Source organism: Arachis ipaensis, chromosome B09, assembly GCF_000816755.2.
Source record: "Arachis ipaensis cultivar K30076 chromosome B09, Araip1.1, whole genome shotgun sequence".
NCBI classification, from domain to species: Eukaryota; Viridiplantae; Streptophyta; class Magnoliopsida; order Fabales; family Fabaceae; genus Arachis; species Arachis ipaensis.
Window position 1 is genome coordinate 5,926,748 of NC_029793.2, and position 15,843 is coordinate 5,942,590.

Below are 15,843 nucleotides of genomic sequence, written 5' to 3' on the forward strand. Positions count from 1 at the left end.
ATAGCAGTTTTTAAGATGTAAATGACATCTAAATAAACACTTCTTCCAAAGAATTATTTGAATGAAAATTTAAAAGTTTTTATATTAACATATTATATTTTCTAATAAAAATGACTAAAACGGTGCGTTTGGCTGCTTAGGTTTTAGAGCTTTTCAGCAACTGGAAATGGTGCTCTGAGACACTGTTCTCTGTTCTTTCTTTACATTTCCACACGCATCTCTCTACCAATTTCCAACTCTCCCAAACTGCAACCATGACCGGTACTCATTAATTCCTTCATTTACTCATTTTTTTCTTTTTTTTTTCCTAATTGTTCACTCGTACAGTGATTAATGTTAGCTTTAATCTATTGTTCTTGTCGTGCATCGAATCATTCATCTAAGTTTCATTAGAATTACTTTGATTTGTTTCACAGTTATGCGATTCTTCGTTGTTGTTATTTTTTTTCCCTATGATGTATGAGAATGCATCAAACGAGTTGAGCTTTCTTCTGTTACTGAATTTGAGCATGTGCATTGCACAGACTATACTCAAGAACAGGAGATGGAGATCGAAGCATTAGAAGCTATACTTATGGATGAATTCAAAGGTTTGTATTTTATCCTTTACTCTCTTTTTTTCCAATAATAATGATAATAATATACTTTTTTTTTTATTTACCAATTTTTCGTTTGCTTGTTTTCATTGTAGAAATACACTCCGGTGAAAGTGGCCTAAGTACTTCTAACCGCTGCTTCCAAATAACGGTCTCTGCCCAGGTTAATGTTCTCTCTACTTTTACTTACACTGCATTTTTAAGTAAGTGTAAGACATGAATAATTATGAATGTTGCTTTGTGGTTTAATTGGTTTGTGCGGCTTATATATTGTGGAATATCTTTGCGTTTGATTTAATAGTGTTGCAACCAGTGAGTTTTGATCAATGTAGTAGAATTTGACTTTCTTTATTCTTAGTTGACAAAATTATTCTTATTTTAGATAATAGCAGAACATCTTTTTCTTTGTTTGTGTGTGCATGGGGTGTTGTGAATACTGCTTAGTTTAATGTAGTAAATTTGCTACTCGGACATTTTTCTGATCAAATAATTTACCCTTACATTTATCTATATGCTGTTCATTTGGTGCAGGATGATGATACTGATGGATCATTTAACAATCCAGGTTATTTCTCTTTCTCTTTAATGTATAATTTCCTTTCCCTCTCTGTTTTCGTGAAAGAAGAATAATACACGATAGGAGGATAAGAGATCTTCTTTACAAGAGCAAATGAACAAAAGAAAAAGAGATTTCTGAAGGATAATATTCTAATCCTCTCATAGTTGAGAGGGAAAGTCCTCCAAAACGCTCATTAGCTTTACACTAAATAGAGGCTAAATGCCTAATCTATCCCCAAAACTTCCTTGTTTGAAAAGCTATCACTGAAAGTGTGTAATTGTGTTCCAATCAAATAATCCAAACCATGGGATATACTGCATTGCCCCAGATTTTGCCTCTTTTCTACTTCCAAAAACCTGAAAACCTAGTTGGGGAAACTGATCTGATTCAGAGCACATCCAACCCTCTCCAAACTTTTTTATATTTTGGCATTTCTTTTATTTTGTCTTCCTAAGTTACTGCTATATTTTTTGGAGTGTTAGTTACCAGCTTTTGTACATATTGTCATCTGATGTGCAATTTACAAAGGATGTGATTGATTCTTTTTAACCATTTTGCGTGCAGCTCAACTGGCTTTGATCTTCTCACATACAGAAAAGTATCCTGATGAACCTCCTCTTCTGAATGTGAAAAGGTCACTATTGCTATTATAATTATCTATTATTATTATTGTTGTTGTTATTGTTGTTGCTGCTGTTGTTGTTTGTATGTTCAGTTGATTTCAACTGCAGTACTTATGGCTTTGTTTTGTTTAGTATACACTAACATTAATATGCTAATGTTGTGTTTCATTATGCTAACAGTTTACAAGGAATAAATACTGAAGATTTAAAGAATTTGAAAGAGAAACTTATCCAAGAGGTGGTCTATTTTCCATGTTAGTTTTTTAATCTGTTACATGATTAGGGATTTATGCTATTATAGCATTGATTGGTAGCTATCCCATTGAAAGACTTTGTAGTGCTCGCTCTGAATTAAATACGTTTCTAGTTATGAATGCATCTGTGCACAATAACTGATGGTGATGGAATTGATGACTACTTGTGGATGAATATTGATGCGCCCCATTTTTTTAACAGGCATCTGAAAATCTGGGAATGGCTATGATCTACACTCTGGTTACCTCGGCTAAAGAGTGGTTGGCTGAGAAGTTTCAAGACACTGAAGCTGCAGAGGCTGAAGCAGAAGAGGCAGCCAAGGATGATGTATGACTTTTCAATTTTATGAATTTTATTTTGAAACTTTTACTAGTTAATTGCCTTCTTCATTTCAAGTATTAAATATTATAGGTTTGACTTTATCTTTATGAAATAACCCTTACCTCTGAAGCTAGTATTTGGGGTGAGTTAGGCCCACTTGATTTTCAATGTGTTTTACGACTTCTGATACAACTTGAATGACTTAAAGTTGTTTTAGGCAAATCACTTTTGTAATTCTTAAAATTTCTTGCAAAATGATGCATGTCTTGCACATGGACTGCATTTTTCTCTTTTCCAGTTGCCTTTTGTTTAAATATTTATTTATACAGTTACTTGTATTCTATTTGAGTATGCTCTGAGGATAACCTTTTATTCTTAATAATTGTAGTAGTAAAGGTATTGGTTTGTATCTTTTCATGTTTTTGCCTTAATATCAACTTAAGATTTAAGATGAAAAAGCATTTTCTTCAGCAATATATTCATTTTAAGGTTCCAAGCATTAGCCTGTTAAATTTTGTACTGAAGAAGCTATTTGACAATCTTTTATCTCTCCACCTCTATTAGGTAGTGGTACCCCATGGGGAACCAGTTACCCTTGAGACATTTTTGGCATGGAGAGAAAGGTTTGAAGCTGAACTGGCGCTGGAGCGAGCCAAGTAAGCCCTTCAGTTACTTTTCTTCTGCGGTATACATTTCTAAATAAGTTTTTAAATACAAAGGGGTTATGCAAACGGATGAATATTCTCCATTTATAAGTCCTGATTATTATTCAGGGTGGAGATTTCAAAAACTACGTATGGAAGGGGAAAAAAAGAATATAAAAGAGAGAAGGGTGGAGGGTTTAATTGAGTTGTAGGTCCTTATAGTTTGGTTGGACTAATTTTTAAGTAGGCCTCTATAGGTTTAAACTGTTTAATCAGGTCCTTATATTGAAAACGATTTTGTAATCAAGTCCCTAGAGCAATATATTGTTGCGAATTTTTAGCTCAATTGAATAGATTTTTGTGTTTAATCTTACAAACTTCATTAGGAGTCTGTAGAGTTATGTGAAATCCCAAGCATTTGAGTTAAAAATTATATTAATATTAAGACTTGGTTAAAATTTTTAAACTATAGAGATCTAATTGAAAATTAAGTTAAATTTTAGAAAGATGCAGTATGACAACCACATTTTATCAAATAACATACTAGAGTAGAGGATATTTACAAAGGATTAGTCAATACAGTAATTGGTGATTTTATCTAAAAAAGTAATCATAATTTCTTCAAATCAAGCATCTAAGTTCCCTCTAATAACTAAAAGTATATGATCAAATGAAGTTTAATTATTTAATATTTAATCATATAAAAAGATGCAAGTAGGATATGATATTGTAACAGAAAAAGTCTGCTAGCAATCTGAAAAAACAAAAAATTTATCTTGGTACTTCAACTCTTCAAATTAAGAGAAGTTAAGTGTGACTTGGTTAAAATTAAGCCGTATCCACTGGTTCACTGCATATCAAGATTAATGACACTTGAATATGTTCGAATCTTAAATATCATGGTATTAATCGCAATGTTAAATAATTTGTAAATACCGTCTCTACCGATACTTTTCAATAATTCTCCTTAAACTTTGTAAGTATATAAATACTACCAGTTATTTTTTTCCCCTTACAGAAAGGTGCAGCGGCTGTCAATGAGGAATCTGAAGAGGAGGATGAGGAAGATATTGATTTTGATGATGACGATTTTGAAGGTCTCTGATTCTTCCTCCCCATCGGAATCAAATTACTTTTTTTGTAAAAAAAATAATTTATTTTTTCTATTATTTATAAACAAGAATAGAAACTGATGTTTGTTTTGTGTCATGGCAGTTGATGAAGAGGATATGCTTGAACATTACCTGGCCGAAAAATCTGATTCATCCACACATTCCTCCAAGAGAGCTAGTTAAACTGTGTGCACAGCACTATCAGGCATTGTTTTACAATTCAACTTGCCGACTTTGGGGATTTTCTGCCATCCTTGTAGGATACAAAAGTATTTGATTCAATGATATTATTTAGGGGGAAATGAGTATTCATCACAAAATGTTAGATGTGTGACATTTCCTTTCACTAAAAGCAGATTTCAATCTGATAAATCATTTTTGTTCGTAGTTGTCGGTTGTCATCCTTGAATTTTTATAAAAGCATTAGTAGCCGATGGATGCACAAACATTCAACTCATCAACTTGAAGTAAAAGAAATTGGATGCATTTGATCCATTGTGAATGTGTGTATCAATGTAAAAATGTTTCTGTTAAAAACTTACGAATCCTTGTTTGTTCTTTTTGTTTACTTTCTATTCTACATGCTTGAAATTTAGATTTCTTAAAAGTTTGGAATGGGATAATTGAACCTCGAATTTTAAGATTGTTTCTCATTTCCCTGTTGAAAAATGTTTAGGAAATGATGTGGCATGGCATGTTACGGACTCTTGAATGAATATCGAGTTTTATTATCTCATTTTATCTAACTAGTGATTTCTATTTAGAATTTTGAAAGGTTCCATTTTTTTAAAAAAATATATATAAATTGCATTTATAACAAACAAATGGAATTGATTAGTACTTGTAATAACAAATGAATTGAGTAGTACATATAATGAACTACTACCAAATTTATGCTCTAGTTGGTTGAGATTAAATTATTGAATTTAATTTTGATACACTGATAATGTAAAATGGTTTTATATACATAATTATATAATGCTATATCAGCAAAAGTAGTAATCATCTTTTACATTGATCGTATAAAATATAAATGATAATCTAAAAGAAAAAATGTAATTAAATAATTATGTAAAATATATTTTACACTAATACTGCATTACAATTAAATTCTAAATTATTAATAAAAATGGGATATACTAACCACCGTGTGTTTATAACTTAGAAAGAGTCTTATTAACAACCGCATTAGCAAGCCCCTTTTTTTATTAGAAGATTATTTCATTAATTGAAAGAGAGTTATTACGCAAGACAGATCAATATGAATGAGACTAAAATTAGGATATCCCAACCAAATTATAAAAATTAATTTACTAATAGTCCAATATGATTCCTCTGCATTAGTGTTTGAATTGGATGCCATTGGTGATAGTTGGTGTTTGTGAAGTAAGAAGTGTTAGATGAGATTGGTTTCGTGTGAATTGTAATTCCGAAGTCCACCAAAAATAATAGTTTCAGACTCTCCTTTGTAAAGGAGCCCACAACAATCTCATAAATAACACAGATCCTCCTAAAATTAAAGAGCATGGTCATCCCGATGAACAAATAAGCATTTTTAAACAAATAAGCATGCTCGATGATAACCTTTTTTCTTTTTTTATTTCTTATCTCAAAAGTCCTAATATTTCTCATGTTAGGAACAAGCAACAAAGCTTTGGGTTAAATAAATGGGGGGAAAATCACCATTTTCTTGGCAATAATCCAAATACCTTTTTTTCTCTTGTACAACTAAAACTATATCAGAGGTTTCCTCTAATAGTACAGCTTGTCCTCTAAATCTTTAACCTTTTCTAAAGTTCTTATGTTACATATGTTACATTGAAATATCTTTGATAATTTAATGTCCATGGTAATAAAACTTTATCAGCATGGATCCTTGGCTTGCAACTATTAAGTGCATTCAGATTTTCCCTCCATAGAGGCATAAAAATATGAACTTCTATACACAGCCTTGATCAGTCATTGCTTGAGCAATGGTCAGAAAGGAAGAGATGACTGATCCATGTACCAGAGCCCTAACATAATAACAAGCATATATAAGTATTAACTAGGGTTCCATGTTTGATGGGAGAAAAAGAGAAAAGAAACCATTGTCAACTTGAAGGTTATGTATTATTTCAATAAATCCGCGTCGGAGAATAAAAACACATCATTGAAGAAAATTAAAAATATCTATAAGTATGTCGGGTCGGGGGTAAATATCGGGTGGAAATTTTCATGGATGAGGTCTGTGTAAATTGTAAACATCAAACTCAACCGCGAAAACTTAGATCCCCCTTTTACCCCCCAACTCAACACCCTGAAAAATTCCGGTACATGATTACAGAATTACAAGAACCTATCTTCTACCTTAATAATGAAATATAAGAATGTATAGCAAGCTAGATCATTGCAATTTGCTTTACAATATGCAGAACAGAGAACTGAGATGTCATAGTCAAGAAATCAAGCTTATTTACTTTGGCATCCTAGTCAATTCAAATTGATCCCAAATAACAGTAAATTGTGGTCCAAGCCCTAATGCATGAGAATCCCACATAATGAATTGCTACTTGTAGGATTTAAACTTGCAAGTTCGGGTCAAAAGGCAGAAAAGTTATATGGTGATGTATGATGTTCATCGCTATTGTGCATATAACTAAATAAATATCAGTATCATAATTAATCATGACTAATTAACATCTCCATTTCATGAAAGAAGGAGAAGAGAACCAATCAATTAGGAAGACTAGAAGAATAGCATTGAATTTGGAAGGTAGATCACAAGTTACGAGCTTTCATCAGTGTTATGTTGTTTTCAAGAAAGCACTTACTCAGGATTTTCTTTTTGATAACCGAAATCAGTTGCAGCTTTCAAAGCTCTCTGATAAGTCTGTTTCATTGCTTCCTAATAAGTGGAAATAAAATAAATGAAAATTTGAAAACAGAAGTTAGCTTCAATCAGTAACAATGGCAGGGGAAAAAAAAAGAGGAACAACCCAGTGCACAAGCATCCTGCATTAGCATTTGTCAAATCTATATGAAGTATGAACTCCGATTCTTGCTTAATGTGCACCATATACACCATAATATAAAGTTAGTTTGTTTTTAGAATAAGCAGCTAAGCATATATCTACCTTATATGTCCTGTTTGGTACATTATATAACATGGACATGATATTATAAGGCTTGATAATACAAAATTTGATTAGTAATACAATGTATAAGCTTTAATACTAAATGTTTGATGCACTACTTATGATTTTGTAATTTTATACTATCCAATGCAGGTTTGACCTAGAAATTAGGTAACTGAATTTAATTTGCTGTGATTTAAAAAACGTCTTGAGCTCATATAATCACATCTTATGGAGATTGATAATTTTATCTCAACATTATTGGATAAAAGGGTTAGGGGTACTGAATAAATTTAGCTTATCATATGTCACACCATATATACATATATATAAACTGCATACTATCAAACCTTATTCAATGTAACAAAAGCATCAAATAGTGACTTAAGATCATGAAAAAAAAAAAAACTATTGTATTGGCAAACTCACACTAAAGGAGATATTTTCTTGATTTTCATAACTCTAAAAGGTGCACGGACATGTATACATGTAAAATATAGTTTGATTTAATGGAAACTGTATTATATTTTTCAAAATAAAATCAAATATAGAGTTTAATTCGATTAGTATACCCAAAATATTAGATTAAAAGAAAAATTACATATCACATTAAGAAGAAAAGTACATGATTTGTAAGAAAAGAACTTAAAAGAACCACCTGCAATTTAGATTCAAAGTCCTCAGGTGACCAGTGCATCAAACTGCATTCGTGATTCAATTCAAGTTCTCCAGCCACAACCTATAAGCAAGGAGAACGAAAGATTAAACAGAAGTTCCTCTATAAACCGTCATAATTAAATGTTGATATCAAATTTGCCCTAAGCTAAACAAAAATAGCAGTTATAAATGTGATGCTAATCAATTTGATATAAACTTGATGTTTTAATTTGAAAATTTATATTTTGAAATGATAAATGTGAAATGATGTGTGAATAAGGCTATTCAATAGTAGCTTGACTAAAGCTTAATAAGTTATTTATGCAGTTGCGTAAAAAGTAATCCACAAGCGCATCACACCATAGACGCCACCAAGGGGCTACTTTACAGAATAAACCCAATGAAATATAAATACAATAAAACTAATGTACATAGGAGAAAGAAAGTAAATATCTAACCCCTCCAGCACCAGCTGCCATTGCAGGAGCAACAAGAATATTAGCTTTCCGTAGAACTTGAATTGCCTCCGGGGTACAAGGCATGTTTGAACCTAGGATTTACCAACAAGTGGCTTCCATAAGTATATAACAAGTGGCTCCATGAGTATATATTATTAGTAATATTACATTACATATGAGAATGAGAAAAAGAGGGTAAAGACCCAAAAATATATTACAAAAACAAATACCTTCTACTAGTATACGACAACCTGAATTAACCAAATTCATGGCATCGGATTGATTAATTTCATTCTGTGAAGCACATGCAAATGCAAGATCACACCTTTCATTCCAGGGTTTTGCTTCATCATAATATTTGGATCGAGCATATGTCTTTGAATAGTCTCTATAAAGAAAATCCATAAAATTATGTATAGTTTTACAAAAATGAAGCACAAATGAATGAATAATAGAATTGATACAAACCTCAAACTTCTCTGTTGAGCTTTGATGTCTCTCAGAAATTGTATTTTCATGTAGTCAAATCCATCCTCATCAACCAAATATCCTTTAGAATCTGAAAAATGCTTTTGTTAAGAAATATTCATATTTCTTGACAATAATGAAATGGAGTTAACTAAGGATTCTTAATTATGATTGGTATTAAGATGAAATCTAGCAAGAAATAGTGAGGTGAATGGTTATGCTCTTGTTAGAATAAAAGAATTCATGCAGCCTCACAGGCTCACAGCCAGTGCAGTAGCCTCCTAACATCATAATACAGCAAATCACCTGATACGGAAACGGGAAGAGCACCATAAGCAATTAGCTTCTCCAAAACATGCATTGCAATCTTTCCAGAACCACTCACCACGCATCTTGCAGGAAATAACAAATTAGATAAGTATTCTAGAATCAAGAAAGCATTAAATCAGTTTAAGAAAAACCAAATTCAATAGAGTCTAGAAAAAAAAAATCGAACCTTAATCCTTTGAGTTCTTTATTCATGTCAGAAAGCATGAGCTGGGCAAAGAAAACCTGCAGTTGGATCACAAAGTTGTCTTTAAGACCTTCTGAAACAATAGTTTATGAGAAAACTATTTATAATTCTTGATCATAATTAGGAATAATGGATGAGCATGTTATGACCCCCCACCTTCCTCTTTTTTTTCTTGAAATGATAAGCTGGCAGATATACATATAAGCAATAAAATATTTCAAATCTCATTGAGAAGAAGTATATGCAGAAATTTGATATGAACTGCCACAAAAGGATATGTCATTGAGAAGGATATCAGGGAGAAACATTTCATACATAGTCACCCATTTTCGAATCTCAACATGCACTGCACAAAGTTTAAGGATTAAAAGATAAAATTACCAGCCCATAGCCAGTAGCTTCAGTTCGAAGACTGGCACCAGACCAAAATATCCTTGGCCCTGTAAAACTTCCCTGCATAAGTAAGGCATACATATGAAAAATGCATAAAATAATTTTTTTTTTAAGAAGAGTGTTTTCTGTCATGAATCCAAACTTAATCAATATCTCAACATTTCATGTTCCTGAACTGATTAGATATGTTACACACTGCACTGTATTCAAATCATATTGAGCAAAGCAAAGAACTATATACGTATACCAGGGGAGGGAGGGGAGATGGTGGAGTAAATTTATATCAAACAACTTCAAAGGAGATAATAAGAGAGAATAGTATATTGACAAAAAAAAATGTCATCGAAAAAAATATTGATGCCCACCCTAGGATTGCTGATGCATATCATAACTCCAAATTTGAGGAATAATGGTAATGAATAAACCATGAGAATTCTGCCAACTAGATAGACAGGACTTGAGAATGCTTTAAGTACCTGAAAATTACCGGCTAGGCGTCTATACTGTCCAAACAGATACCCCATTTCTCGAGTACCAACACCTATTTCCTCTGATGGAAGGTCCTAATATACATGCATTATGGACAAAATGTGAAACATGGCTAGAACATGAATAATTAAAACTTAATAAAGCAAAAATGGTAAGGGGGGACAATCTACTTTAACTTACCCTGTCAGGACCCAAGTATCGATACATCTCACTCATGAAACTTTGGCAAAATCGCATAACCTGCCAAATTATCGAAGGAGCATTTAGAAACTTAAATATTTGAGTAGGGACTAAATAAGTTGGTACTTTTACCTCATTATCACTTTTTCCTTTTGGATCAAAATCACTTCCACCAGCTGCTCCTCCCAATTTGTATGGTGATAAGGCATTCTTTAATGCCTGCAGAGAATGAATTATGCTGTATAAGATGCTCCAATACATAATTGTATCTCACAGTATAGATTGTTAACTTTGGTGGTAATTGATTGCCAGCATGTGTGTCAAATTATGAATAAACAGACTACGATCCTCTACATCATTATTCAATTAAATCAAGAAGCTATTACAAGAAGAATGTGTGTGTGTGTGTGAGTGCGTAAAATACATGCGAAAAACAAAAACAAAGTATCTTAATAGAAAATTTCTTACATTAATACCAAAGATCTCATAATACCTGTTCAAAACCAAGGAACTTGGCAATACTTAAATTCATTGATGGATGAAAACGAATACCACCCCTACATGGACCCATTGACTGGTTAAATTGTACACGAAATCCCCGATTAACATGTATCTCGCCCCTATCATCCAACCATGGAACTCGAAAAACAATCATTCGTTCAGGTTCCAACAAGCGCTCCATGATATTGACATAACTGAAATATAGTAACATTAAGGAGACGTGTAGCATTAAAACTGTGATCTATGGATAAATAAATATGTAACAAAAACCATTTGAAGAGAACTCACTGCGAACTTTTCGCTATGACTCTCTCTAGAGCTTGAATTGCCTCCTGGACTGCCTGAATGAATTCAGCCTCATGAGGATCCCTTTTCAGTGTAGCTTCAAGAATGGATCCCGCTGTTTTTGACATAACAGCTTCAATAATGAAATTGTCAGATAATACTCAGAAATCCAAATAACATCAGCATCTTTTAAATTTATAAGAACAAATAAGATTTCTTGTCATTTCCTCATGATTACCTAGTCTGCAACCAACTAACTTAAAGATATTGGTACATAAATCATAAAAAAGTATTATCACAGAAAAACACAAGGGAAGAGCTAAACTTCACCGGAATAATAATAATCTTCAGGCTGGAATCTAATATGCACCTTAAGAAACTTTAAGGATTATTACAATATTATTCTGGACAGCAGCAAAAATGAAGCAATTAGAAAGTGTGTAAAATAACTAATTCATGCAAAGTGGCCACCAAATTAGTGGAGGGATCAAGTTGATACAAGAGAAAAGACAAAGAGGAAATAAATGTGTGCCATATGATCCTCCCAAATCACTAAATAGTTTAATCTTGAAAGAAGTGATATGGCTCCACAGTTACAGTCAGATTTGTCCAAAAAACGTGATGTTTGTTCTTCACACAACTCAAAGGATCAGTTAAACTAAAGAACCATATTCCTATTACCCTAAACTATTGATTAATTACATTTTTGTATCCTTCCAATACAAAACAATATCTTTGTCTTTAACTAGAGAGAACTAATTTAAAATTATTTCAGGCAAGAAAAGCAGTTTACTGATCACCAAATTGTTCATATATATTAAACTCAGTTTAAAACCATCAACATTTCCAAATAACCGAAAATATTATCTACACATGTTAGTTATAATAGCAAGCAAAGATGGCCAACCTTTTACATAAACAGGCTTGTCAGCGACAATTTTCTCTTTTGAGGCCATTTGAAGGCGAAGAGCCTCCTTGTGAAGCAAGCTGTTATTATGTTCTTCTAAAGCACTCATCTGCATATTTCGACTGCCCTCATTCCCATAAGGGTTTCTTCTGTGCTTCCTGCCATACTCCCTGCAGACAGAGCAAAAAATCCTTGCCGTCCCCTCTTTTACATCAACATATGCCCATTTGTAGGTGTCTGCCCATTCCTCTCTCCATCTTTTAACAACCTTCTTCTTACGTTTCACCGGTTGATTCTTCGACATATCTTGAGCATCATTTGGAAGCTGAGAAACCATCCCCATCTGTTTGCTCTCACCATGTTCCTCAACAGAAGATTCCCGCATCGGGGCAACAATTATAGTGTTACCAAACGGAGGATCGTCATCCCCAGGCCCAATTTCTAAGTCAATCTCTTCACCAATCTCCCTCACAACCAAGTGATGCCTCTGGGCTTGCTGAATTAAATTCATATCATCCATTGCAGAATTCATACCTACTCCACTTGTTGGCAGCTACATTCAGCATGACATGACTATCCTCAAATCCGAAACTCTCTGATTACTGTTGAGACAAACATGCCAAATCACCAAAGTACTCATTTCACAGTTAATGAAACAATATAAACTTATATGTAAGATAGTGACAAAAAAGAGAAAAACTTTCTGCCACATTAGTTTTAGACAAATTCAGCTACATAACATCATTGCTTGGCCTGAATTCAGTGGAACTAACTCTACAAACATAATGCATAAAACTAACTGCCACTCTACTATAAACCAGACCAATGGCATTGACTAGGTATGCCACCAGTTCTCTAAAACCATAATAAACAAAGAACACCATTTCACAAAATCTCTCAAGGCCAGATTCGGTGAATATCCATTTGAATTATCAACTATTTAAACCCAAAAGGACATAGGAAATACCTCAGAATCTCTAGAAAAGAAAAAACAGCCCAAAAATAAAAAGAACTTCTTTTCCAAAAGACCCACAAAGTATAATTCGTAGAAGTACCTTGAGAATTTCGGATGAAAATAAAGGACTTGAAAAGTGGAAGCTATGCCTTATAGACATCTCTCTATACTCCCTTGAACTGAGATGATGGGAGAGGCATGAAGGGTATTTTGGAGATTGCAGCAGAGGAAGGAACAAGGAGGAACGAGCGAGGGGGGAAATTGTGAATTTTAATTATTGTTAACTGGGAGTTAATGTTAACTCGGATTGTTCGATGTTGTGGATTTTGCTGGAAAATTGAGAGAGAGAGAGAGAGAGAGAGAGAGAGAGAATGTGATGTGATGTGTGATCAACAAAATAACTTTGGCAAAGTCTCTTTTGAAGTTTGCACGGCCAAGTGCCATTAACGTAATTGGATGTAGAAAATATTGCATGTTATTGTAGGTTTTCAATTTAAATTAAGAAACAAATATTATGATGTGTTTGATATGATTTGAGCTTTTATCTTCATAATTTCCTATTGTTTAGAATTTTGTGAAATAAAAAAATACGAGGTAAGAATAAAAATTCATTATTTTTTTTTTACAAAATTTTAAAAACAAAAAATATTAAACATATTTTTAATATTTCTAATTCGGGAAATGCTAGTTGTACAATATTAATCAGCCTTTAATCAGCCTTTAATCAGATTTAAATAATATTTAATTATTTTTTTAGTGTAACATGTTCCTATTTTGTAGATACATATCTATAATTAGATTTTAATTTAAATTTAAATTTTAAAATCTACCCACTTCATTGGTGGTTACGGTGACTTTGCTTTACTTTCGTAACTTCACGTAACAGATACAGTTTTTTAAATTCCTTATTCTACGGGACATTCACACGCATTAGTGAATCCCAAACCAAAAAGGACGATGCCAGCTGAATTCTCCATCTCGTCTTCATTGGTAAAGACCATCACCACCTTCCAGCTGAAGCACTCTCTCATTTTGCATTGGTGAAAGATATCATTATTTTTCACACATGTGTTTATGTAATTTGTTCAGAAAAATATCATGTTCAATATTTTTAATTATATTTTAATTTAAACATAAAAACATTCTACTGATTTAATTGGAACAAGGTTAATCTTATTTAATTTTATTAATAAAGTTGTTGCAAATAAAGTACTTTCTACGTAAGTAGTTTGAGCAAAGAAGTAAAAAAAATCTAGAGTTTAAGAGAGAAGATGTAGTTGATAATACAATTATGAATGGTCGAATATAATTATATACATAAACTAAAATATTTTCAATTGTAGTTTCTTTTTCAATTGTAAGTTTGTAACACATCTAAAATATTAAGTTATACAAAAAATATTTTTAAAACACATCCAAAATCATAAATCTAAAATTTAAATTTAAACATTAAAAAATAATTGTAACACATCTAAAATTATGAAATTATACAGAAAATATTTTTGAAACACATCCAAAATCATAAATCTAAAATCTAAATTTAAACATTAAAAAATAATTGTAACACATCTAAAATTATGAAGTTATACAGAAAATATTTTTAAAACACATCCAAAATCATAAATCTAAAATTTAAATTTAAACATTAAAAAGACAGCGTTGTAATGAGCGCCGAAAAGGAGGAAGGCAGCGTTGAGGATGAACGTGGAAGAGGAAGGTGACACGGATGAACGGACAGCGGAGGATGACTTCTCCATGTGCACCTCTGAGTTTTCCATGTGCGCCTCTGAATTGTCGACATGGCGCAAACGTGACTTCTCTGCTTCTTTGAGTGTTTTTTACGAGTTTAATTAATAATTTGATAGTTTAAGGTTTATTTTATAATTTTAAAATCAAAATTTTGAATTTTGAATAATTTAATTTTTAGATATGTATTTAAATTATAATATATTAATAATTAAATATATTAAATCTGAAACAGAAATTTAAAATTTAAATTTTAAATTTCAGTTTTTTAGATTGTATTTTAAATGTGTATTTAATTTTAAAAAGACAGTAAATCTATTCATAATTTTTAGTTGTGTTTGTTTTAATTTTTTTTAATTATTGTAATAAAAGGCTGAATGTTGTACGATTTTTAAAGGATACCTAGTTGAACCGTTCTAATTCTAAGTAAAATTGAGAGTAATTACGCTACGCATACATGCATGTAAAATTTGATTACTTTCTCTGTATCTTGACGTGGTATAAGAGAAAAAATATTTTGCAATAAGACATTCCATTTCATGAAAGTATGGAAGTAAAATGGTCCTTTTTATTTTTATTATGGAGAAGGGATTGGGTAGGACGGGGATATGGAGAGCGTGTGAGTTTTACTAGCTTGTGGAATCAGTTAAGGACAAATCGGACGGTCCGAAATTTCTATAAATCAGACTTTACGAGTTGTTTAAATTCGTTCAAAAAATCTTATAATAATCAATTCGGACCCTAATACGGACGGTCCGATTTGCACCGTCCAAAATTTAAAATTTTTCTCCTTACAAATCGGACCGTCCAATTTGCCATTTATATTTTACTTCACAAACAATTCGCATGGTCTGAATTGTTAACATCAAAATTCACAAAAAGTTACCCCACATTGTGGTGTAGCACCCTCATATCCCATAACGGAGCACTACACACTCATATGTTCCATATAAAAAAAATCAACCTGAAATAGTCAGGTTCTACAACAAAGTTACTAGATAGAATTTAGATCTTCTAAAAAAAATTTGACAAAATAATAAAATAAGATTAATTATTTTTTATTT

The 15,843-nt window shown here is 32.1% G+C and overlaps 2 protein-coding genes across 2 annotated transcripts; one reads left to right on the plus strand and one right to left on the minus strand.

Moving 5' to 3' along the window:
* Positions 108 to 4,678, plus strand: LOC107614747 (RWD domain-containing protein 1). The gene is made up of 10 exons (XM_021111705.1): positions 108 to 261; positions 525 to 590; positions 692 to 759; positions 1,128 to 1,161; positions 1,720 to 1,789; positions 1,959 to 2,016; positions 2,235 to 2,360; positions 2,919 to 3,010; positions 3,986 to 4,095; positions 4,214 to 4,678. Exons 1-10 carry the CDS (start codon positions 255 to 257, stop codon positions 4,291 to 4,293), a joined length of 711 nt encoding a protein of 236 aa, XP_020967364.1. The 5' UTR covers positions 108 to 254; the 3' UTR covers positions 4,294 to 4,678.
* LOC107617127 (NADP-specific glutamate dehydrogenase) lies at positions 5,681 to 13,460 on the minus strand. Its single transcript, XM_016318916.2, has 16 exons — positions 13,134 to 13,460; positions 12,079 to 12,680; positions 11,175 to 11,304; positions 10,879 to 11,080; positions 10,518 to 10,604; positions 10,386 to 10,445; positions 10,193 to 10,279; positions 9,705 to 9,776; positions 9,306 to 9,361; positions 9,116 to 9,201; positions 8,810 to 8,900; positions 8,572 to 8,729; positions 8,342 to 8,433; positions 7,885 to 7,965; positions 6,924 to 6,997; positions 5,681 to 6,125 (listed from the first exon to the last, which is right to left on the minus strand). The coding sequence occupies exons 2-16, from the start codon at positions 12,608 to 12,610 to the stop codon at positions 6,050 to 6,052; spliced, it is 1,884 nt and encodes a 627-aa protein (XP_016174402.1). The 5' UTR covers positions 12,611 to 12,680; positions 13,134 to 13,460; the 3' UTR covers positions 5,681 to 6,049.